The following is a 24,484-nucleotide window of genomic DNA, read 5'->3' as shown; positions in this document are numbered from 1 at the left end:
GGAGAAGAAATGCGGAGACAATGAAGGGAACAGAGAAGGTATGAAGGAGATGGGGAAGGAGAGAAGTAGTAAGGGGAAGAGAAGGAAGAAAAGAAAGAAAAAGAGAGGGAATGAGAACAAGATAGTAAAGGAAGGAGAAAAGATAGAGAGATGGATGAAAGGAGGGCAGCAGAGAAGAATGAAGAGTGGGATAAATAAGGGGAAAAAGTGAGAGAGAAAAGAAGGGGATAAAGAGAGAGGAGAAGAAGCAGGTATAAGCATTTGCCTCATTTCTTCCAGACGCTAAGCCCCATCTGTGTGGCTATACACACCACAGTGACTACCGTAAAGGTCTGCATAGAAGTGTGAGTAACAGAATCCTTTTGGAGGTTTGGGAAGATTCCCCTGCACTCCCATCTCCCTGATTCCCAGACCGGGTGTGTTCATTTTATGAGCATGGAGAGTCTCTCTCCAGCTGCCAGGGGGGAAGCCACAGCCCCGCTCTGGTGTTTGGAAAAATAACTCCATCTGCTGCTTCCATCTCCACTGCTTCCTCAGTGCTCCCAGTGCAGAGGAAGAGGGTCACAATGCCTACTACGAGGCAGACACCAGGCTGCTGATGGAGTGGATCCAGGGTGAGGAAACTTGTTTGGCCCGAAGAATTAACAGATCTGACTCCTGGACACCAGAAGCAGGGAGGCTGGGCAAGGGTCTGCCATTTTTATGAGGCTATCTCCTAACCACAATACATGTGCAATTTGGAACTGGGAAATTCCAAAAGACAAGGTGAAAGGTGGGTCTGGCTTCTGCTCCTGGCTCAGCCAGTAATTTTAGGGGACGGTCTTAAGCAAGTCGCTTTCTTTCTCTCAGTCTTAATTTCTTTGTCTGTAAAGTGGGGATAATAATCCCTGCCATGCCTACTTCATTGTAAGGAACAAATGAAATAAAGGATTAAAACCTGGACTCAGGTGGTCAGAGGGGAAGGGGCCCCTTGGAGATTTAGTGTTACACCCTCACTTCAAACATGATGAAACTCAGGCTCAGAAAAGTGGATTGGCCTAAGGTCACCCTGCTCATTAGTTTCATATAATGACACATACACACATAGGATAGCTTGGTTTGATATAAAGATGTAACCCTAAATTTGCCTCTGACTATAACCCTAACCCTAAACCTAAATTTGTTTCTGATCTGAAGTCCGAGCATGTTAGAGCCCTGTCTTTACTCCTGGAGCTACTGCATGTATGACATTGAACAAATCACTACTTCTCTGGGCCTCAGTTTCCTCATCTGCAATAAGGAGGGGGTTGGACCACATGGCTTCTGAAGTCCCTTCCACATCTAGACCTATGATCCTATAATATTATTTAATACACACCCATGGCCCCCAGAATTCTCATTGCCTGGGTCCTCTGAGAGGCAACTGGTTGGTAGGAAGTTGTCCCACCCCATTCCCAAGCCCCTGGGGTCCAGCTCTCAGACAAAGTTCAAAATGAACACCAATCAATGATGATGGCAACAGAAAGGAAGACATAGCTTGTTCTCTCCCCTTTCTGAGCCTCCTTCTCAGATCGAGCCAAAGGTTCCTTCCCAGTTCCTAATATTATTACAGCTCAGGTTAGAGCCTCCTCAAAGGCACACAGGCTAGGACTTGGCTACAGCATCCACATAACTGGGAAGAATGAGCCACAGCTGGACTTAATAAGGCTGGAGATTTCACATGCAAGAGAGCAGCTCATTTCCACGTGGTGATCTCCCAGACCCTCAGGTCCCATGTCCCTGAGGTCTCATTCTTGAGGCTCAGGCATGATACTCCCTTAAGCAGGCCGCTTCAAAGTTCACTCACCCATCATTTTGGGGGGCCTGTTAGTGACTCTCCAGTCTCTCTGATGCCCAGCGTATGGCTGTGGAGACTGAGGATTAGAAAGGCTAAGTTGGGGAGGGGGTGCCAAGATGGTGCAGTAGGGACCCAATGGAGCTCTCCCAACATTCCCTTCCTAACAACTTTAAATTAACACCTCAAATAAAATTCTGCAGCAGAGCCAACAAAAGATCAGAAGGAGACATTTTTTCCAGCCTAAGACAACTTAGGAGGTCCACAGGACAGGTCTGTAACACTGGGGTGGGCGAAGGCCTGGAGCACAGTGGAGGACCAACTTTGGAGGCGGTCACGACAGCAGCAGCAGCAGCAGCTTTGGGAGCTGGGGGTGGGTCAGAAAGAGATGAGAAGGGACCCTTTGCTGGCACTGGGTACAGCTGGCACTGATTGGTAACTCCACTGCCATATTTAGTTCTGTGTTACAGTTCCAGGGTGGAAAGGAGAGCTTGTGGTTAATAACAAGGGAGCAGCAACCCTGGTCACAGTTCCAGGGCCAAGAGAAGCAGTAGTACTTGCAGTGGCAGGGGAGTAGAGGACTTTCCCAGATAAAGAGTGGATGGCAGACCAAGAGAGCAGTGACCACACCTCTCCAGAATAACATTAACTTGGAAGCACTGAAAACCTGAAGACCTCCAGAATTAGCTCTGAAAAGACCAGCACAAAAAATATTGAAGCTTGGGACAATGTCTTCCTACCCGCCCCCCCCCACCCCGGTAAGCAGAGCCTAGCTATAACATAAAGTTCAAAGTGAAGAAATAAGCTAGGAAGATGAACCAATGGCAAAAAAAAAGGAACTTGATCATAAAAAGGTACTATGGGGGCAGAGAATGCCAAGCCAAACTCAGAAGCCAGCAAAGTGAAAACAGCTACAAGCAAAGCCTCAAAGACAAATGCTAATTGGACCCAAGGCTAGCAAGAATTCCTGGAAGAATTAAGGAACAAGATAAGCATGGCAGAGGAAAAATTGGGAAAAGAAATGAGAGTAATGCAATAAAATTAATTAACAGTTTGGTAAAAAGAGAAACATAAAACACTAAAGAAAACAATCACCTTAAAAAACAAAATTGGCCTAATGGTAAAAGAGGTACAAAAATTCACTGAAAAAAAGAATTCCTTAAAAAGCAGAATTGGGTAGCTGGAAGCTAATGACTCCATGGGATTGCAATAAATAATGAAACAAAGTCAAAAGAATGAAAAAATAGAAGAAAAATGTGAACTATCTCATTGGAAAAACAACTGACCTGAAAAATAGCTTAAGAAAAGATAATTTAAGAATTATTGTACTACTTGAAGGCCATGATCATAAAAAGGGTCAAGATGTTATATTTCAAGAAATTATAAAACCCCAATATCTTCCAGAGGGTAAAATAGAAATTGAAAGGATCCACCAATCACCTCCTGAAAGAGATCCCAAAATGAAAACTCCCAGGAATATTGTAGCCAAATTCCAGAGCTCCGAAATCAAAGAGAAAATATTTCAAACCACCAGAAAGAAGCATTTCCAAACTTGTGGAGCCACAGTCAGGATAATACAAGATTTAGCAGTTTCCACATTAAAGAAACAGAGGATTTGGAATATGATATTCCAGAAGGCAAAGGAGCTAGGATTACAGCCAAGAATAACCTACCCAGCAAAACTGAGTATCATCCTTCATGGGAAAATGGATATTTAATAAAACAGAGGACTTCCAAGTATTCCTGATGAAAAGACCAGAGCTGAACAGAAAATTTCACTTTCAAATACAAGACTTAAGAGAAGCATAAAAAGGTAAACATGAAAGAATAATCATAAGGGACCCAATGGAGTTAAATTGTTTACATTCCTATATGGGAAGAGGATACATGTAACTCCTAAGAACTTTATCACTATTAGGGCAGTTAGAAGGAGTCTGCATAGTTAGAAGGCACTGGTGTGAGTCAATTATGTTGGGATGATCTCCAAAAAGGAATGTAGGGGAGAGAAAGTGCAATGCACTGGGAGAAGGGGGAAGAGAGAGGTAAAACAGAGCAAATTTTCTTACATAAAGAAGGTGCACGAGGAAGAGCTTTTATAGCGGAAGGGAAGACACGAGGGAGGGATTGGCAGGCAATGTTGAACCTCACTCTTATCAGAACTGGTTCAAAGAAGGAAGAAACACTCAGTTGGGTACAGAAATCTATCTCACCCAACACACAGATGGGAGGGGAAGGGGATAAGAGACATGGGGGGAATGATAAAGGGGAGGGTAGACTGGGGTCAGAAGCAAAATAGACTTCTGAGAAAGGACAGGATAAAAAGAGAGAAGGATAAATAGAGGAAAACGGGATGGAGGGAAATACACAGTTAGTGATCATAATTGCAAATGAGATAAGGTAACCCACAAAATGGAAATGGATAGCAGAATGATTGGAAACTGGAATCCTACAATATGTTGTGTACAAGAGACACATTTGGAACAGAAAGACCCACATAGAGTTGAAATGAAGGGCTGGAGCAGAATCTATTATGCTTCAGTTGAAGTGAAGAGGGCAGAGGTGGCAATCATGATCTCAGACAAAGCAAAAGCAAACTGAAAGAGATAATCAGGGAAACTACATTTTGCTAAAAAGGCACCATACACCATTGTCTATGTAATATAAAAAAATTACAGCAACTTCCTCTCATAAAGAGAAATATATTCTCAAATATATAGGGAACTGAGTAAAATTAAAAAAAAAAGAGCCATTCCCCAACTGATAAATGGTCAAAGGATATGAACAAGCAGTTTTCAGATGAAGTAATCAAAGCTATCTTAGAAATATGAAAAAATGCTCTAGATCACTGCTGATTAGAGAAAGGCAAATTAAAACAACTCTGAGGTACCACCTCACACCTAACAGAAGTGACAAGTGCTGGAGGAGATTACGGAAGATAGGTACATTAATGAACTGTTGGTAGAGTAGTGAACTAGTCCGACCATTCTGGAGAACAATCTGGAACCCAAAGGGCTAGAAAATTGTGCATAAATATTTGTAGCAGCTTTTTGTGGTGGCAAAGAATTATAAATTGAGGGGATGCCCATCAGTTGGGGAATGGTTGAATAAGCAGTGGCATCTGATTATGATAGAGTATTATTGTGCTGTAATAAATGATAAGGGGCGTAGCTTCAGAAAAGAAAAAAAAACATGGCAAGACCTATATGAATTGATGCAAAATGAAGTGAAAAGAACAGATCATCGTGCACAGTAACAGCAATGAGGCAATGATGATCAACTGTGAGAGTCTTGGCTACTCTGATCAATAGCTGTCATCTAAGACAACTCTAAAGGACTCATGATGAAAAAATGCCATCCACCTCCAGAAGGAGAACTGATGAACTCTGAGCGAAAATTGAGTATAATTTTTTCACTTTTTTTTGCTTTTTTTTCAATATGGTTAATATGGAAATGTTTTACATGATTTCACGTGTATAATTAACACCATATTGTTTGCCTTTTGTGGGTGGGGAGGGGTGAGAGGAAGGGAGAGATTCTGGAACTCAAAATTTAAAAAGAAAAGAATGTTAAAAATAAATAACTAATACATATATTTTTAAAAGAAAAATTACAAAAGTGCTTTTTTTTCAAAGAAGGGCTTAGTGCCTTGCCTGGGGAGTTGGAAAGGGACCCAGGAATCTCTCCTAAGAGCGTCCCCAGCTGCCAAGGTGGCCCTTCCCTCTGACTGAATTCCTCAAACTGGCCCTGTTCCCAGCCAGCTTGCTGAGATAGAAGGTTGGAGTAACTTGATTTGTAGCATCAGGATTGACTTGGCTTCCTGAGTTCCTGGACCAGGTGTGGATTCTGGTTCGCATGCAGCTTTCCTCCAGCATGACCCTGCCCTTACACCCTGGCAAACGGTCAACACTCTCTTGATAAGCAGGTTCAAAGACCCAGACAATCCATGAAGCTTAATATCAGCCCTCCTGTCTGGGCCTGTCTTTCTGACCTCTACCTGCATTTCAAATTCTCGTCTGGTCCGCCCATGTCTTGTGTCTTTCGGTTTATAAGTCTAAACTACTATGCTGGGTGTTCCAGGCTAATCTGAGCCCATCCAGGCTTATCAATCAATCAGTTAACAAGCATGTACTAAGTGCCTGCCATATGCCAGGTGCTAGTGGCACAAAACCAGAAATGAAACAGTCCCTGCCCTCAAGGAGGTTACATTCTATTGACAATTCCAGGGATTCTATTGAATCCTCCAGGAGGAATCTTATATCCCTTGGTTCATTTTGGTTTCTCTTGCTTAAAATCACCTCCTTTCTCCTCTCTGAATCCGGAGTCCCACCTATCTATCTAAGCCCAAGTCAGCTCCCTCCTCCGCTACAGCAGAGAGAGACGGGGACCTGGAATTACAGCAGCAGGCTTAAATCTCAGCTCTGTTACTCATTGCTTAAATGTTCCCAGGTAAATTACTTCACCTCTGTAGGCCTAGTCTTCTTATTTATAAAATGAAGGGCTTGTACTAACACATGTGGTGAGCTGGAGCTTGCTCATATGGGCTTGAGAGAGCTGGTTGCTAAATTTTCAGCATGAGCATTTACACCTTGTAAATCAGCAAGTGCTCCAAATCAGGGTTTAATTTATTATTTTGCAGATTGTCCAGACTTAAAGGAGGTGAAGGAAAAATTTTAATAATGCAGACTAAACTTAAAAGTGTGTCATGCACATAGTTTTTCCCCCAGTGAGCCAGTGGTTAACCATTTACCAGCACACTCCTGTAACCTGTTTTGTGTCATTGATCATTATGGCAGTTTGGTGAAGCCTATAGGCCCCCTCCCTTCTAAAGATAATGTTTTACATGCATAACATAAAATACATAGAATTACAAAAAAGACTAATTCTATTGAAACACAATTATCAAAATATTTTTTAAAAAAACAAGTTCACCAACCCCAGGTTAAGGATCCCAGGACTTAGTGATCTCTCCTTTGCAGCTCTAAATGCTCTAACCTTTCCTGACTACTCCTGATCTAATTAATTTCCTTCTCCTTTGAATTTAGAATCTGAACCAAACAATTTACCCTCTTGATTCCACGGTGTTAGTATTGTTTCCCCATTGGATGGTATGTTCCTTGAGGGCAAGAACCATGTCTTCTTTGTGTCTTCATGCATTTAGCACAGGACCAGATACACAATGAGTAAGGAACGAAATGCTTATTCATTGAGGCTCATCAGTTGCCTCACCTTGGAAGGGTGAAGGCCTCCAGGGAGTGGAGCAGCAGCTGAGGCTTGACTACGGGAAAGGCATGACCAGTGTGGGGGGAGGAGGAATATGGCAACAGGAAGAGCAAGGCATCTAGCCAGCTCTGTGGGTGCCCATGGGGAGGCTAGAAACAGTCCCCTCTCCTTGCCTGTTCCAGACCAAACTAACCACTTGGCACAGGAAGCTCAGCCCTACTGGAAGCGGCCTTAAAGCCCCTTTGTGCTGGGGGCTCCATAAGCCCCAATCTGGCCCCTGCCTGTGCTGACTGAATTAGGCATGTTGCTGGTTCTCTGATGCAGGAACAGAATGCCTTCCATGCTGCCTGCTTGAGAAGTGACTTGGCTGGCAGGACAAGAGCAGCCCAATCTCCTCATCAGCCACTCCACCTAGAAGATGGCATACACTAGAGTAGATATTCTCTGGCAGAAAGGTGACAGCAAAGCTTGTGGCCTGAGCCACAGACTAAGAGCTAAGGATTCTGGGTTCCTTTAACCGCTGAAAAGAGCACTCAACATCTAGAATGAAATCTTCAGTTCAAATTTTTTCTCTGATACTAGCTATATGAACTTGGCCATGAACCTCCCATGAGCCTGTTTTCTCATATGTAAAATGGGGGTAAAAAAGCTCATATGACCTACTTCCCAGGTTAAGGAAAGCACTCTGTACCCCTTAAAGTGCTGTAGAAACACGGCATTATCATGTGCAAGACACTTGCCCTCTGGCTCCTTCAAGATCACCCCTTGGAGGGAATGGGTTATGACAAAGGAGTGGGTGGCATCTTGCTTCTGTGGTAGAAACCCCACTTCCCTGCAGTATCTGCCCTTCCCTGGGAGGCAGGAAAATATTTTCCAGGGAAGAAGCAAAGGTGGGAAGAGTTTTAGTCATATAGTAGACCAGTGATAGTATGAGGATTTGAACTCAGTGCCCATTTTTGAACCAGTATTCTACTGCTGGACCATACTGCCTCTCTCTCCTCTCTCTACTCTACAACTGAGTCTCTTATTCATTGCTGGCTCATTTCCATGGCAACTACTACAATAACAATTGTTATTAATCAATTCCTGCAGAATGGGGAAAAGTTTTTATCTGATTTGTTGGCTGGGACTAGCCCCTTCTCATCCAACAGGAGAGATCCCCCTTGGAGATACACATTAATCAAGGCCAGGATATTCCTTCTGCCTGGAGAGAGATAATTGATAGAATATGTGTGGAACTGACGACAGATGCCAGTGACAAGATGCTTGTTTTTCATTAAGCAATTTCCGAGCAATGGGAGCCCAGTTAGACAGATTCGGTCTCCTGATCTCTAGCTCAAATCAACATCTGGCCTTGGGAGCACTGGGGTCCCTTGCCACAGATCAATGCAAGCATATGGAGAAGAATTATCACTGTGGATCATGGAGTTTGAAAGGGGTGGGCTCTCTCCTCATCACCATCACCTCCACAACCACCATGCTTACATCATGTTTGACAGTTGACAAAGCACTGTGTTCGGAGCAATCCCATCAGTTAGGTAGGAGGCTACTGCACCAGATTAGGCAAGTGGCAATAATATCATGAACCAGAGTGTCAGTAATAGAAATGAAACACATGGGACAGAGACCAAAAGGAAAAACTGAAGAGATTGAGAGGGAAGACTCAAAGATGACTATGAAATGACTCCCAGATCTATTTCTTCAGCCCCATGTTCTCCCCTGATTTCCAGTCTCATATCTCCAACCACCTCCTGGACACCTTCATCTGAATGCCCTTTCGGCCTTTCAAATTCAACAAGTCCAAAACAAAATCTGTCTTCTTCCCTCCTAAACCTGCGCTCTGTATGGGAACACAGGCATACTCATATACTATAAGTGGACCTATGAATTGATCCAAGCCAGGGGTGGGGAACCTGCAACCTCGAGGCCCCATGTGGCCCTGTAGGTCCTCAAGTGTGGCCCTTTGAATCCAAACTTTACAGAACAAATCCTTTTATTAAGGGGATTTGTTCTGTAAAATTTGGCCTCAGTCAAAAGGCTACACCCAAGGACCTAGAAGGACACATGTGGCCTCGAGGCTGCAGCTTCTCTGCCCCCGGTCCAAGCAGTCTCAAAAGCAATTTAGAATTATGCTTAAAAAGCAAACTATCCATACCCTTTCACCCAGACATCTCACTGCTAAGTATATACCCCAACGAGTTCAAAGAGGGAAAGAAAGATGCCAAAATATTCATAGCAGGACTTCTTGTGATAGCAAAGAACTGGAAACAAAGTAGACGGCCATTGTTTGGGAAAGGGTGCGTGTACAAACTACAGTACATGAATGAAGAATACAGTGAAGTAAAGGAAAGACGTGAAACAAAGCAGAGTCAAGTAAGTACCAGAAGGAAAACAGCACACACGGCGATAACAATGGAAATGGAACAAACAACAAACTGAACACTTTGTAATTAGTAATAGCTAAGCTTGGCCCCGGAGAGTTGAGAAAATATACCTTCTTCTTTGAAGAGGAAGAGTATTACGTATGCTGTCAGACCTAATTGGTTTTGCTGAACTGCCTTCCTTCCTTTTTCTTTTTAAGTTTTGCTACTTGGGATGGCTTGCTAGGGAGGAAAGGGGAGGGGACAATGAAACGAAAATGAAATGAATGTAATGTTAAAATGAAAGATATTAATAAAAATGGAATTACATACATATACACACATATATACATATACATACATATATGTGTGTGTATGCATACACACACACAATCTGCATCTCCATCCACTACCTGTCTCTGCTGGGAATGATGGAAGATGATTCTCTAACCAATTCTGTGAATCTCCACTCTTCCCTTCCCTATTTTCCAAATTCATTTCAAATCTTCAGTGGCTTCATTTTCCCTTCAGTACCAAATATAGTCTGGCCTTTCAAGGCCTCCCATAATCTGGCCCAAACCTATCCATCCAACTTTATCCCTTAATCAAACCCCCCCTTACTGTAAAGATTGGGAAGCTGAGGCATAGGGAAATAAAGTGGCAGGCACTGGAGAATGTGGGATATGACCTCAGGCCCTCTGACTAGAAAGCCAGCGTTCCCAAGTGGGTCCTTGCTCAGGTATTACTCTTCGGATAGTACTTACTGGGGGCCCTGGGTCTCCAGGATCTCCGACTCCACCTGTTGTCCCGGGATGACCCTAGAAAGACAGAGGGGTAAGGGGAATAATTGTGATGAGCTCATAGGAATAAAGCTTTTTTTACTTCAAGCCCTGCCCTCAGCTAACCTGATTAACTGCAGCTAAGGTAGCATCAAGGTCACGGGTCAAGAGGCCAGGTCCCTGGGAACCCTAAGCTCTCTCCTCTTTAATGATGGGAAGGATGAATGGAAGGATCTTGAAGCATCCATTTGAGGTATGAGGAGAAGAAGGCAAAGAGGAGGAGATGGGATGACACGAGAATTACCTTCCCAGAGACAATAGATTAAACAATAAGCATTTATTTAGCATCTACTTTATAGGTGGAACTATCAGACTGGAGTTCATGGGAGAGACAAAAACAAAAATGAAACAGTGCTTGACTTCAAGGAGCTTACATTCTATTGGATGAGATAACATGTGCATATATAGGTGGATAAAAAATATTCACAAATTCAGTATGAGGTAAATTTGGAAGGTGCATTAGCAGCTGGGAAGGATCAGGAAAAGGTCATGCCGAAGGTATTTGAGCAGAGATCTGAAGGAAACTAAGGGGTAGAAGTGGGGTGGGAATGAATACCAAACATGGTGGACCACCATGGAGTGTTATGTGAGAACCAGTAGGAAGGTCAGCTTTGCTGGGGCTGAGAATGTAGGAATGAGAGTAATGAACAATAAGGTGGGAAAAGTAGGTTGGGGCCAAGTAGTGAAAGGCTTTAAAAGCTAAACAGAGGAACTTCTATTTGACTGCAGTTGCAATCGGGAGCCACTGGAGTTCATAGAGTAGGGGAGTGACATGGTCAGACCGCACTTTAGAAAAAGAGAGAGTGGGGATAGAGTGAGAGAATGCAGACTTACTCCTTACCATCGACCCCTTGGCTCCAGGAGCACCTGGTGGTCCCATTGCACCTCGGCCACCCTTCAGCAGAGGAGAAAACATCAATAAGTGCGTAGGAATCAACTGATCAATAAGCGTGTATTAAGCACCTCATGTACCAGGCATGATGCGAGGCAGAGAGGGTCAAAAACAAAAGTGAAAAGTCCCTGCCCTCAGGAGCTAACATTCCATCAGGAAGAGATCACTTGCACATAACTAGCAGTACATGAACTAGGCACAAAATAAATACTAGGTGATTTTGAGGGAGGAGAAAGCAGGCTGGGGATCAGAAAGTGGCACTTGAGCTGAGTCTTAAAGGACACAAGGTATTCTCAAAGTTCAAATCCTACCTCAAACACTTACAAATTGTGTCACCTTGGGCAAGTCACTTAACCTTGTTCAGCCTCAGTTTCCTCATCTGTAAAATGGGGATAACAATAGCACCTACCACACAGAATTAGTATGAGAATCAAGTGTAATTAGTGCTTTGCAAACTTTAAAGTGCTTTATAGATGTTAGTTTATTATCATTAAGATATAGAGGGAGGATTGTTATGGGAATTGCCATACATCTGAATGTCTGCTGTCCTGCGGTTTAATTGCTCCTGTCTATTCACACATCAGCTTCTCACCTAATCATGTTCAGCATCAGCCATCAGCCATAGATGTATCTACTCCAGATTGAGATATGGGCCTGGGATGAGATTACTGGGATAAAGTTCCCATTGATGGCATTGAACAACGTTCCTGCCTAATATCACGTCATCCTTTCCCTCCTTTATATGACATTTCAAGGCCAACTTTCTCTAGGAAGCCTTGCACAACAAAATTCCCCAATCCCAATCTATCCACGCAATCGCTGATGCCTTCCCTCCCCATTATCATTCAATATGCTTGGATAATGATTACATTCAAGGCCCTTCATAATCTAAATCCAACCCACAGGTACCCTGTCCTCCCACCAGCAGGAAGCAGCTGTGGGGTAGAGGGATGACCTTTGATATGTATTCCAAAGGCCCTGGCATGGAATGCTGGATCTATAAGGTACTTGCTGGGGCACCCTGGGCTAGTAAATTCACCTCATCTGTAGAATGGGGATGATAACACTTGAATAACTAATAGCCCGAGGTTGTTGTGAAGATCAAATGAAATGATATGAATACATCCAGCTCTTCAGCTCTCATCATTATTATTATTCACTTTTTCCTGAAAATACACTTTCATATCTTGTTCATGCTATCCCCTTTGCCTGAAATGTTTCCTCTCTGATTTCCTTTTAAAATCCTACTCAGACTTCAGATACCGCCTCTTCCATGAGTCTTCCTTGATTACTTCAGCCAGATATGATCTCTCCCTCCACAGAATTCTCAAAGCACTATTTGTACCCCTCCTCACTGCAATCTGCCTTCTATTGTTACCTGTGTAGCCTTAGATGATAAGCTCTCTGAGAAAAGACATGATGGCCTTATTTATCCTCCTAGCTCCCCCAAAGCTTAGCCTGGCACTGTCCTTCAGAGGCTCCAAAATGTTTGCTGAATGACATGCTAACCTAGACAGGGCCAGAGTCTCCAAGTGGCCCTCTGAAGCCACCTCATACACACGAGTGGGGATTTTCCTTCAGCAGAGATGGTTTTGATTAAGGAACTGCTAATTATATTGTTCCTTCTGATTGCTATTTGGTACCATTTGGTTCTGGTTTAAGTTTGGCTTGGGCTGGGTTGGATCTACAGAGGCAGATGTGTCAACAGAAGGCATTTCCTTCCCTTCCCACCCTTCCTATCTCTTTACTCCTCCCGTAACACACTCCACTCTTTCCCCAACTCCCTGGATGCCTGAGCAAGAACTGGATTCTGAGGAGCTGATCGATTGATCAGCTGCTACTCAACAAATAGGCAGTTTACACCAAAAATTATTTTGAACTGAGCTTTGTGCAGGGTGGGATGCTAGTGTGTAAGAGGTGGACTCTGCCCATTAGGGACATCACAGACTGACCTTGTTTTCAATAAGCCCATTATATTCTTAGCATTCACTCTGGGCCCAGGATTCTGTCACTGGGAATAGCTAGGCCTCTGTGTGGATGGCCATCTCTGATATTAGGGATACCTCTCTGGAAGTGGCCCTGCCCCATACAGGAGCTTCTGGAATCCTTAGAGAACACAGAGCTATTCAAGAACTAAGATCTGTGGCTAGCAGATACTATCCTGGCTGCTGTGACCCCTGGAGAACCAGGCTGTGTTTACACTGGTAATAGTCCTTATCTGTGTTGGACTGGGGGGTGGCAATGATAATCTGTAATGTCGCTTAACCTCTGTTTGCCTTAGTTTCTTCATCTGTTAAAGGGGGTAATAATAGCACCTACCTCCCAAGGTTATTGAGTGACTCAGATGAGATAATAATTGTAAAGTGCTTAGTAGTTAGTGCTATATAAATGTTAGTTATTATATTATTAATGTACCACGTTCCCAAATAGATTTCTGGTGGGCCGAAGTGAAATAAATCCTCTCTCCTTGAGGAATCAGGAAATGGAAATGGGCATCTCTTCTAGCTTTATACTCAATGAAGTGTTTTCAGATAGAAAGCAAATCCACTCAAGACATATGGATCACACTCCAAATCCATTACCTAATGCACCATGCAAGCAAATGGATGGATGCATCAAAGGAGTCCAGACTGAGGCCCATGTGGCTGTACCACTCTGGTCCTATTAACCAGCCCTCAGGGTTCTGGATGGCCCTGAGAAAGCAGAGTAGGTAGGTAAGACAAAGTGAGCAGAGCCTGGACGTGTGCAGGGGAAGCCAGGTGGTCCTGAAGGGAGTCATAGTTAAGCACCAAAGGGAATGGAAGACAGGAAAGGAATACAAGGCAGCCATGGAGAACACCAGACAATGGTCCTTTGACAGCTCGCTCCCTAGCCCCCAAATGCCAAGTTGCAACTTCTGCCAACAGAGCTTGTTCAGGTCTTTGGACGAGGAACAACGGAGCTAAGAGTAAACTGAGACAGGGTTTTAAATTCCTAAAACAGCAGCTTCCATCACCTTCCCCCACCCCCAAATGTGCTAGACTCCTTTATTTATTTTTTAAAATACAACCTACCTTCTCTCCGATGATTCCTGGCTCTCCGACCAGACCGATAAATCCCATCAGGCCCTATGAGAAACATTTTTTTTAAAAGCAGGAAAGAAAGTGAATTTGGGGATGTACTGGACTGTTAAAAGTGGTGGTGGGTTTTTTCTTTTCCCTGAGTTGAATTCTCCAAGTGTCTCTAGTTTACTGAACAGTAATTATTGGAGGGCAGCGGCACTGCTGGAGACAGGAGGGTTTGTCCCACTCTAGCCTCCCTCGCCCCAGCTGGTTCAGCTTTTTAAGCCAATTGGAGGATGGAGTGTCAGGGTTTCTGTGAGTTGCACACCCTCTGCCTACCCCAAAGATGGGTCCGGGAAGGTGGCCAGAACAGCGGAGCTCTCCAGCACAGAGGTGTCAAACACACAGCAACCTGAGGGCCCCAACACCACTGAGTACTGCCCAGACCAGAGGAAAATATAATTGGAAAATATTTCACAAAATAAATAAAAATACAATAGAACATAGACAATATTAATCTGTGGTTTTCTAATGGATCCTTATACAGGGTTTGTTGGCCTCCTTTTCTATTTGAGTTTGATACCATTGTTCTAATACAATTCAGAGAAGAAGGGGAAAAGATAGCCTAAGAAGTGGTTCCATTAGGACTTTGTTCCCGCATTCTGTGTCTCCTTGTTACTAAGTAAGAAACTACTTGCTACTAAGTAAGAAACCAAGAACTCCTGGGTCTGGACGAAGACATGAATATACACAGCCCAAGCCAAGGAAGCTGATTGAAATCTGGAAATCTGAGAACTTTTGCTATCTTTGCAAACCTTTCTTCTTCTCTATATTGAAAGGGAACACATAATAATTGTTGGTGTTCTTTTAAATTTTAACTGCCATGGTAAAATTACTCTGTGTTCTAAGAATGCCTCCCTGGCAGCTTTGGTGAGGAGGTATTGGTTCATCTTCCCTATGGGCAGGGATTCAAAATTTACCCCCATTTTTTTTGAGGGGGGGGGGAAGGATTGGGACAGAAAGCCTGTGGCCCAGAGTGTAAGGGACTTGAAAAAAAGTCATACAGACAGCCAGCACTAGAAGCTAGGGTATCTGATTCCCTTTCTAGCTGACCCTGCTTTCTCTTTTGAAGGAGAATACAATATGAGGTTTGATGGAATTTTGCAAAAATGGCTTTAGGGGTAGAGGAGGCGATTCAATTTTCAGCTGATGACTTCTTTTGCAGAATGGGTTTAAAAACATGCTAAGAGCTGCTTCTTAATCTACCAAATTTTGGCAAGAGGTGAATGATACTGATCTGTGCCCATTTAGAAAAAGAAGTCACCTGCCCTGATGTATTTTTGACAGATTAATTAGAGGAACATTAAATAACCAACCATTCGATTAACTCTTGGGTTTAATGTCCACGATCCAAAGGGAGGTTTTAAGAGGGCATAAAATTGCTACCAAATACAGAAAGAACATTTGACATTCAATGGATATTTGTAAAGCACAGAGCACTTTGCTATATGCACTGGGTATGTGTGGGGTTGGGGGAGGGAGACACAAAGTTTTGAAAAGCTTTTCTAGCCTTTTCTCTCCTAGAAGTGCAAACTCTTTCACATTAAATTAATTTAATTTAATTCACACATTTATCAAATGCCCACTATATGCAAATGGAGTATTAGCCCTGGTTTATCCACTGAATTGGATGGCACTTGAAGTAACAGCAGAGATGAATTAGCAATCCCATCTTCAATGTTAGTGTGCCCCAGGCCAGGTCACATTTATTTCCTTCTATATGGAACAAAGGCTTTCTAAAACACTACCCCACTTTAGAAAGCCCAAGACAATTCAGACATCCTCCTCTACCTACTGCCACTTTCAGGGAAGCCAATCAACCCCCCTCAATGCCAAGAAATAGAAGAACAGTGCTGCTATAAGGAACCAACACAAAGCCCTTGATGTTGGTATTGGCACATGGGGTGGCTAGGTGGCAAAGCAGGTAGAGCACTAGGTTCGGAGTCAGGAAGACCTGAGTTCAAATCCAGCCTCAGACACTTACTAGCTGTGTGACCCTGGGCTAAATGACTTGCCTCAGTTTCCTCATCTATAAAATGAGCCGAAGAGGGAAATGGCCAAGCACTGCAACATCTTTGCCAAGAAAACCCCAAATGGGGTCACAAGAGTCGGACAAGACTAAATTACAACAACGATCAGCACATTATTCATGCATGCCAGAAACAAAAGAAGAGACATCGTCGTATCATAAATAATACAATAAAAGAACATAGAGAAGCTGCCTGGTGCACTGGCTATGGCAGACTTGGAATGAGGAAGACCTGGGTTCAAATCCTACCTCAGACACTTACTAACTTAGTGGCCTTGTGCTAGGAAACCCTGGACGTGCCTGTCAGCTCTATCACTTACTGGCAGTCTGACTTTGTTACAAGTTATTTGTTCTATCACGTTTCCTTCTCTGAAGAATGAGGTGATTGGACTAGATGCCTTCCAAAGTCCCTTCCCACTCAGACATTCCGCAAATATATGACGTTCCCTCTGACTTACCTGTATTATTACTAAACTTATACCACCCAGGCGATCAAAGAAGGAGAGAAAGGACCCACACGTACACACAAAAATATTCATAGCAGCTTTTTGTAGTGGCAAAGAACTGCTAACTAAGACGGTTTCCCATCAAGTAGGGTATGGCTGAACAAATTATGGCATACGAATATAACAGAGTGCTCTAAGATAGGAAGAAAAGAGTCGGTTTTAGGCAAACCTGGAAAGACTTGTTAGGAACTGATGCAGAGTAAAGTGGGCAGAACCTGAAGAATAATTTCTATAACAACGAAATTATAAAAACAAACATTTGTTTAAAAGACTTAAGAATTCCAATCAACACAATGGGCTTTCTTTTAAAAGTCTGATTTCTGTGGGTGCTTTAAAGCACAGAATGGGGATGCTTGTGAGAAAAAGGCACATGGTCCTATAGCCTGAGACATTTATAATATGGAAAAAGGGAACATGTTGCCCCTTAAAAAACATTTTTCCTTGCCTGCTTTGGGGAAAAAAAACTTCCCTGACCCTGAAAGCAGGCTTCTGCTCTGCACTCATAGGACTTCTCCTAGGTAGGGATGGCTGCTTTCTATCCTTATTCCCAATCATTTATTTTTGGAAACAAGTTTTCTGACCGTCCCCCTCCACCCACCTCTGCCAATGACTCCTTGGGATCCTATGGCAAAAGGGTTAACCATAAAAAGGACCCTCCCTTCAAAAGGGGACAGATGGTCACTCTCCATGGGGCCCCATACCAAGAATGCCCATGGAAGCGCATCAAGGAAGCTCTGTGCTAAGGGGCTACTCCCTGCCAGGTTGGCTGAGGAAAAGCAGAATTTCATAGCTACTTTATATTTATGGGTTACTGGGTATTGGATCCCAGACAGGTCATAAAGCTCTAACAAGAATTCAAACAGAATCCTAATGAATAGCATTCATACAGTCAAGGCCTCCTGGGGCCAGCCCAGTGGCATGCAAGTTGCTAAATACACCACCCCAGAAAACACCTGGAAGGACTAGAAGGGCTGGGGCAGAAATCTCCCAGCCAAGGCTGCCATGATTGTGGATTCTTCACGTTCTTTCTAAGAACCTGGTTTCAATGACCCTGTTAGCTTCTCCTGCTTAGGGCATGAGCAGGAACAGGAGCAATTCCACTCTAGGTCCTGACCCCTTGCCATTAATGGATAATAAATAATAATAAATGACAATTCTCTAACACTGTAAGTTGAAAAGAAGGTGCCAGATCTGCATTTGGTAGAGAAAGCTCCACATGTAGAGGTGCCTCCACTGTTTAGATCACAGGTTCAGTCCAAAAAAAAAAAATTACTAGCTTACATTAATAGGGATCTTTAAGGCTTGTAAAGTTCCTTATGTATATAGTCTCATTACTCCTGCCAGGCAAGTGTTACAAGTATTACTCCCATTTTACAGATGAGAAAACCAAGGCTTGGAAATAGAAAGTGGGTAGTAATGTGTAAGAAGACTAGAAAAACAGGAAGGAGACCACAGTGAAGAGCTTTAAATGGCAAATAGAGGAATTTGGTTTTGATCCTAGAAGTAATAGGACCTCAACTTTCTCATTTGTAAAATAAGGGGATAGATCTCACGGATTATTAACCTGGAATCTGTGAACTTTAAAAAATATATATTTTGATAACTGTAATTCAGTATAATTGGTTTCCTTTGTAGTTCTATGTATTTTATTTTATTCATTTAAAAGCATTATTCTGTGAAGGGCTTCATAGGCTTCACCATATTGCCAAGGGAGTCTATGACACCAGAGAAGGTTAAGCACTTTTGGTCTGAATGACCTTTAAGGTCCCTTTGAGCTCCGTGTTTATGATCATACGGAACAACAGATGATGGAGGAGGGGAAGGAAGGGCAGGGCAATGAAGAACCCGTCCTCTCATTTGTACTCCTGTACCTACTTTAAGGGTGATACTTTAAGTTTCAATCAATCAAAAAGCATTCATTAAGTGCCTACTATGTTCCAGGCACTGTGCTAAGCACTGGAGATACAAAAAGAGGCAAAATATAGTTCCTGCCTTCAAGGAGCTCCAAGGTAAGCACGAGGAAGCCAGATGCTCCCAGTTCCCCTGGGGGAGTCAGACAGCCTATTTGTTAGTTATATGGAACACCATCCACAGCCCTGAAACACTGACGGGCTGAGAGTAGGGGAGGGGACAGACTGTAGAAAAATCACATGGGATCAGTGGGCCCACCAACTCAGCACAGGTCGGCTCTGATTAATAGCATCATTGTTCCAGTAGAAGAATGTGAACTATTTATATAGATCTCACAATTCGAACACTCTCTCTGAGCAAACACAGTGTGGACAGGGTGAATGGGGGAAGAGGAAGGGGTTGAGGTTGGGCTGATCTGGGAGGGGGGCAGCTAAGGAAGCCATTCCAAGGTTACCTGTGGCTCAAGCATCTACTTCCCCAACCCATCGGAAAGGAGTTCGGCCGCAGCTCTCTGTTCCTTTGCTTCAGGCAAGATGGGTGGGGGAGAAGGGAAGGAAATGGGTTTATCCATAACTTGTGTTTTAATGACTGCCTCATTTGGGGGGTTTTGACCTTCTCTGCCATCATGCCTCTCCCAAAAACGACTGTGGGAAATGATGAAATTAGGCTATCTCCATGGGATATTCCACAAGATCTGATCATTCACTGCCAGACCAAATCAGATTGTCTCCCACTGTCTTACTATATCTAGGTCAAATCTAGCTAAATGGACATCAAGGGCAGTCTTGGAGGAGGGAAAGGTGACCTGCGGCTGGAGGTGGGTGTGTGGAAAGGATCCAGGAAAGGGTGCATTGTAGCCAGCTCCAGTCACATCCACAGGACTCACCTAGTGATGGCTGAAGGCAAAGTCCTGTGGTTGATCGTATGTCTGTATGTATGTTTCTGCGAAGGAGCTCATAAGTTCCCTAAGGCAGCCCCAGTCTATGATTGGACAGCTTTGATCATCAGAAGAATCTGATCATTTGATCATCATCTGCTTCTGTGAAACTTCCACACACTGGTCCTGCTCCTCTCTGCTGAGGCTACATAGAGTAATACTACTTTTCTCCTTCTGTTTGATGAATTCTCCCTTGATTGTCTGAGCTTAGGAGAAATTCCTAAGCAAACTCCTCATAAAGATATGAAGTGACATCTTCCAGCAGAGAAAATATTGAGATAATGAGATATCTCAAATTAGATAATGTATGTGAAAGCACCAGAGTCTGGCATAGTAGGTACTTGATACATCCTCGTTGACTGAAATTATATAAATAGGGAAGCTAGCTGGCGCAGTGGATAGAACACCAGCCCTGGATTCAGGAGGACCTGAGTTCAAATCTGGCCTCAGACACATAATAACACTTACTAGCTGTGTGACCCTAGACAAGTCACTTAACCCCATTGCCTAGCCCACCCCCCCCCAAAAATGAAATTATATAAATATAAGATAGTTTTCAAGGCAGTGTGGCATGGTTGATAGAGAGTTGGCTTCCAAACCAGGAAGACCTGGGTTCAAGTTCTAAGTCAGGCAAATACTGGTTGTGTGACCATGGTGCTCTCCTAGTCATGGTCATTCCTTGGTTCAACCCAAGCTGTGGTTAAAGTCTACTCAGAGAAACTGTCATCTCCATCTCAGGCTGCTGCGGATTTTCTATCCAATTGGACCCTGAGTTCTGTCCAAATTTCCTCTACCTACTAGTAGGAAGAATTAAGGACACCTTTAGTGTCAAGATGTTTGCTCTTTAATTAACCAAATATTTACTAGGCAAATCCTGGTGGCAGAATGTGAAGAAGAATTAAGAAGCCTCTTGATAAGGGTGAAAGAGGGGAGTGTAAAAGCTGGCTTGAAGCTTAACATTAAAAAAATGAAGATCTTGGCAACTGGTACCATCACTTCCTAGCAAATAAAGGGAGAAGAAATGGAAGCAGTGTCAGATTTATATTCTTGGGCTCAAAGATCACTGCAGATGACGACTGTAACCATGAAATTAAAAGTTGCTTGGGCTTGCTCCTTGGAAAGAAAACTGTGGCAAATCTGGACAGCACACTAAAAAGCAGAGACATCACCTTTCTGATAAAGGTCCATATAGTCAAAGCTATGGTCTTTCCAGTAGCAATGCATGGCTGTGAGAGTTGGACTATGAGGAAAGCTGAGTGCCACAGAATCGATGCTTTCAAACTGTGGTGCTGGAGAAGACTTTTGAGAGTCTCTTGGACAGCAAGAAGATCAAATCAGTCAATACTTAAGGAAATTAATTCAGGCTATTAACCAGAAGGTCAAATACTAAAGCTGAAGCTTAAATACTTTGGCCACATAATGAGAAGACGGGACTCATTGGAAAAGACCCTGATGGTGGGAAAGATTGAAGGCAAAAGGCAAAAGGGATGGCAGAGGACAAGGTGGGTAGATGGCATCATGGAAACAATGGACATGAACTTGGCTAGACTTTGAGAGCTTAGTGGAGAATAGAAGGTCCTGGCATGCTATCGTCCATAGGGTCAAGAAGAGCTGGACATGACTAAACAACAATACTAGGCTAATAGGTGATATATGGGATAGAGGATTAGACTTAGAGACAGGAAAATCTGAGTTCAAATCCACTCTCAGGCACTTACTGCTGTATGACCCTGGGGAAGTCATGACTTCTTTCACCCTCAGTTTCCTCCTCTGTAAAATGGTGATAACAGCACCTATTTTACAGGGATGTTGTGAGGATCAAATAAGATGTTTTGTGTGTGTGTGTATATATGCGTGTGTGTGTGTGTGTGTGTGTGTGTGTGTATGTAGCACTTTGCAAACCATGAAGTGCTATATACATCCTAGTTACTGTTGTTGTTATATATTTGTTTCCCACGTGCCTATTACTACTGTGACATTAAAATAAATTCACTGATTACTTTTTAAAATTCATTCTAATAGGCAAAAAAACCAAGGTGCCTGCAGACCTTTCTAAATTCTTAGTTTTCCTCCAGAACATGCTTAAAGAACATTGGAATTATTTCAAAATTCTCAACTGCTCTTTCTCCCTACTATCAGCCCTCCAATCCACCCCTAAACTGAGGCAAAACGGTTAGGTGCTACATTGTAGGCCTCCCTCCTCCCTTCTGTGTCCTGGCATTTCCATTCATTGACAATTTTTCCAGGGCTCCTGGATGTCAGCTTCCAGAGACTCCTTTCCTCTACCGCAGGCCTGAGAATGATGCCTTACAGGGCTTCTCCAGGAGGTAAAGGAACATGGACAATATGTGAGAGTTGGGAAACAAACACGCAGCTTTTCTCTATCCTGGCTTCATCCAAAGTTAAAGTCTTGCCTAAATATTGGGAGCACTTCAATCCCTTTACCTCAGAGAGATTTTACTTTTCAGGGGTCAGTGGGCCTAGTTGGGAGAGAGTGAGATAACACAATCTGGATCCAGCCACAAATATCCCCAGAACCAGGTCTCTGATATCTCTGGCATGGGGGTAAAGCATAGTCTGGATAAATGAATCATCACAGATCCTCCTCATAGCCAGTGATTATTTCCTCTTCTCCCTAGGCCTTTGCTAGAGCCTCCAATAAAGTCATAGCTATCAGGTGACCAGACTGGAACACTAGCTGTTTTCCAAACTTGACCTGCCATTCTTTGTCTCCCTACGTACACACAAGTCATCTTGCAGGCCTGAAATGCTCTCTCCTCATTCTCAATCCTTGTCTTTCCTCCCACCCCGACTCATAATTGTCAGTGCTCTCTGCCTCCTTGATTTTCCTTGTCCTATACTTACTTGTGTACATGTGCTTTCTTAGTAGAATGTAGGCTCCCTGAGGTCAGAGACTGTTTCATTTTGGTCTTTGTATCCCCAGTGCTTAGCACATGATAACATCTAATATCTAATGGAATTGAAATGAACTGGGGGAGTGCTACACTGGGAGTCTGAAGACCTGGTTTAGGTCTTGTCTCTGCCATTTCCTAGACCTGTGGCCACAAAAAAGCAATTTCACCCCTTCCAACCTTTATCTATAAAAATGCAGATAATGACCTACCTGCTTATGGGGTTGTTGTGAGAATCACATGAGAGAATGTATGTGAAAGCACCAGCACTTAGCAGTGCCTGGCACATGGTAAGTGCTTAATAAATCCTTACTGACTGACATTATATAAATACAGGATATTTTTCAAGGCAACGTAGCACAGTTGATAGAGATCTGGCCTCAAAACCAGGAAGACCTTGGATTCAAGTTCTAAGTTAGACACATCCTGGCTGTAGGACCCTGGGAAAGTCACTTAAACTCCCTGTGCCTCTGGACAGGCCTCTAAGGCTATAGGTTATAGAGAAGGTGCTAGCTTGCATTGGTAGAGGGCATTTCCTCACCTGGGAGTTCTGTACACCCATGAAATCACAGGTCTAATCCCTGTTCCTAGCCCCTATTATTCACCACTGACTAAAATCAGGAGATAAAGGTTAGTCCCAGCTTTTCCATTTATTAGCAGTGTTAACAGTGGACAAATTACTTCATTTGTATGGGCCTCAGTTTCCTTATCTGTAAATCAGGAATAATATCTATTTCATTGAGCTATTATAGCATAAGGTGGGGGATGAAGATGACGTGCTCTGTGAGCTGTACTCATGTAAGGTATTATCATTATTTTCATCAACAATAGCAGCAGCATCCTAATTTAGGGGCCTATTCTCAAGGGGAGACTAAAACCAGCAGTGAAAAGGCCAAAAATGTAACAAAAGAGGAGGAAGAGAAGGGAAGCGACTGGGGAATCTGGATGTTGAATGGATAATCAAGTCCTAAGTCCCTGAGATCTAGCCCAAGGCTGGCTGACGCACTAGTTCAGGGGCGGATTTGTTTTATAAAATTTGGATTCAGTCAAAAGGATCTAGAAGGCCACATGTGGCCTCAAGGCCGCAGGCTCCCTACCCTTGCATCAGTTTAAGCGAAATTAGAAAGTCAATGACATACCTGCTCACCCGTTCTTCCAGGCCGACCCGCGTTTCCTGGCTCACCCTGCAATGAGACCAGGAGGAAAGTCACCAGGGGATTGGAGAAAGAAGGCCAACCATTGGTGTCAAAAGCTAGACTGCAGTCCCCAAGCTCGGGTCCATTTCTGATTTATCCAAGGAAAACTCAGATGCAGGGCTCAGGAGAAGTTTTCAGCCAATCATTCCAGAGCTGTGGAATAAGCTGTCTCATCCAAGGGGCTCTATGCTATACATGGCTCTCCCTCCCACTACTCTGCCATTTTAGACAGTTAGCTTGGCCACAGGCCATAACAGAAAGAAGTGTTAGACTGTGGAAGAAAATTTACAGAAGAGCAAGGAACAGAATAGGCCAGAGACAAGGAAACTAAGAGCTGATTGTGTCTAGAGCCATGAAATGGTTCAGTGGATACAGTACTGGGCCTGGAGTCAGGAAGATCTGAATTCAAAACTTGCCTTAGACACTTACTAGCTGCATGACCCTGGCCAAGTTATTTAACTCCCGTTTCCCTCAGTTTTCTCCACTATAAATTGGGGATAATGATAGCACCCACATATCAGGGTTGTAGTGAGGATTAAGTGAGATAATATCTGTAAACCTCTTAGCAGAATGCCTGGCACATAGTAGGTGCTATATAAATGCTCATTCCCTTGCCAGCAGCCAATTACTATTTCCAAGAAGCCTCTGGGCTCATTGAAGGAGGGCAAGAATTAAGGTATAGCCTCGAAGTCATAGATTACTGGATTTTAAATTTAGAGCTGAGTTGGACCTCAGAAGTGATCTAGCCCAACCCCTTCATTTTACAGA

At 43.4% G+C, this 24,484-nt stretch overlaps 1 protein-coding gene across 3 annotated transcripts in view; it reads right to left on the bottom strand.

Moving 5' to 3' along the window:
• The window catches only part of COL27A1 (collagen type XXVII alpha 1 chain), a 242,693-nt gene that overhangs the window by 83,569 nt on the left and 134,640 nt on the right, over positions 1 to 24,484 (bottom strand). For all 3 annotated transcript variants that reach the window (XM_020965661.2, XM_020965662.2, XM_020965665.2), the window contains exons 24-27: positions 23,660 to 23,704; positions 14,178 to 14,231; positions 11,074 to 11,127; positions 10,158 to 10,211 (exon numbers count right to left, since the gene is read on the bottom strand). In XM_020965661.2, the coding sequence (XP_020821320.1) occupies positions 10,158 to 10,211; positions 11,074 to 11,127; positions 14,178 to 14,231; positions 23,660 to 23,704 (207 nt within the window). The remainder of the gene's footprint in view (positions 1 to 10,157; positions 10,212 to 11,073; positions 11,128 to 14,177; positions 14,232 to 23,659; positions 23,705 to 24,484) is intronic.

The sequence above is a fragment of the Phascolarctos cinereus genome, unplaced genomic scaffold (genome assembly GCF_003287225.1).
Source record: "Phascolarctos cinereus isolate Bilbo 61053 unplaced genomic scaffold, phaCin_HiC Scaffold_2;HRSCAF=192, whole genome shotgun sequence".
In the NCBI taxonomy this organism is placed as follows: domain Eukaryota; kingdom Metazoa; phylum Chordata; class Mammalia; order Diprotodontia; family Phascolarctidae; genus Phascolarctos; species Phascolarctos cinereus.
This window is presented reverse-complemented; position numbering and strand designations above follow the sequence as displayed.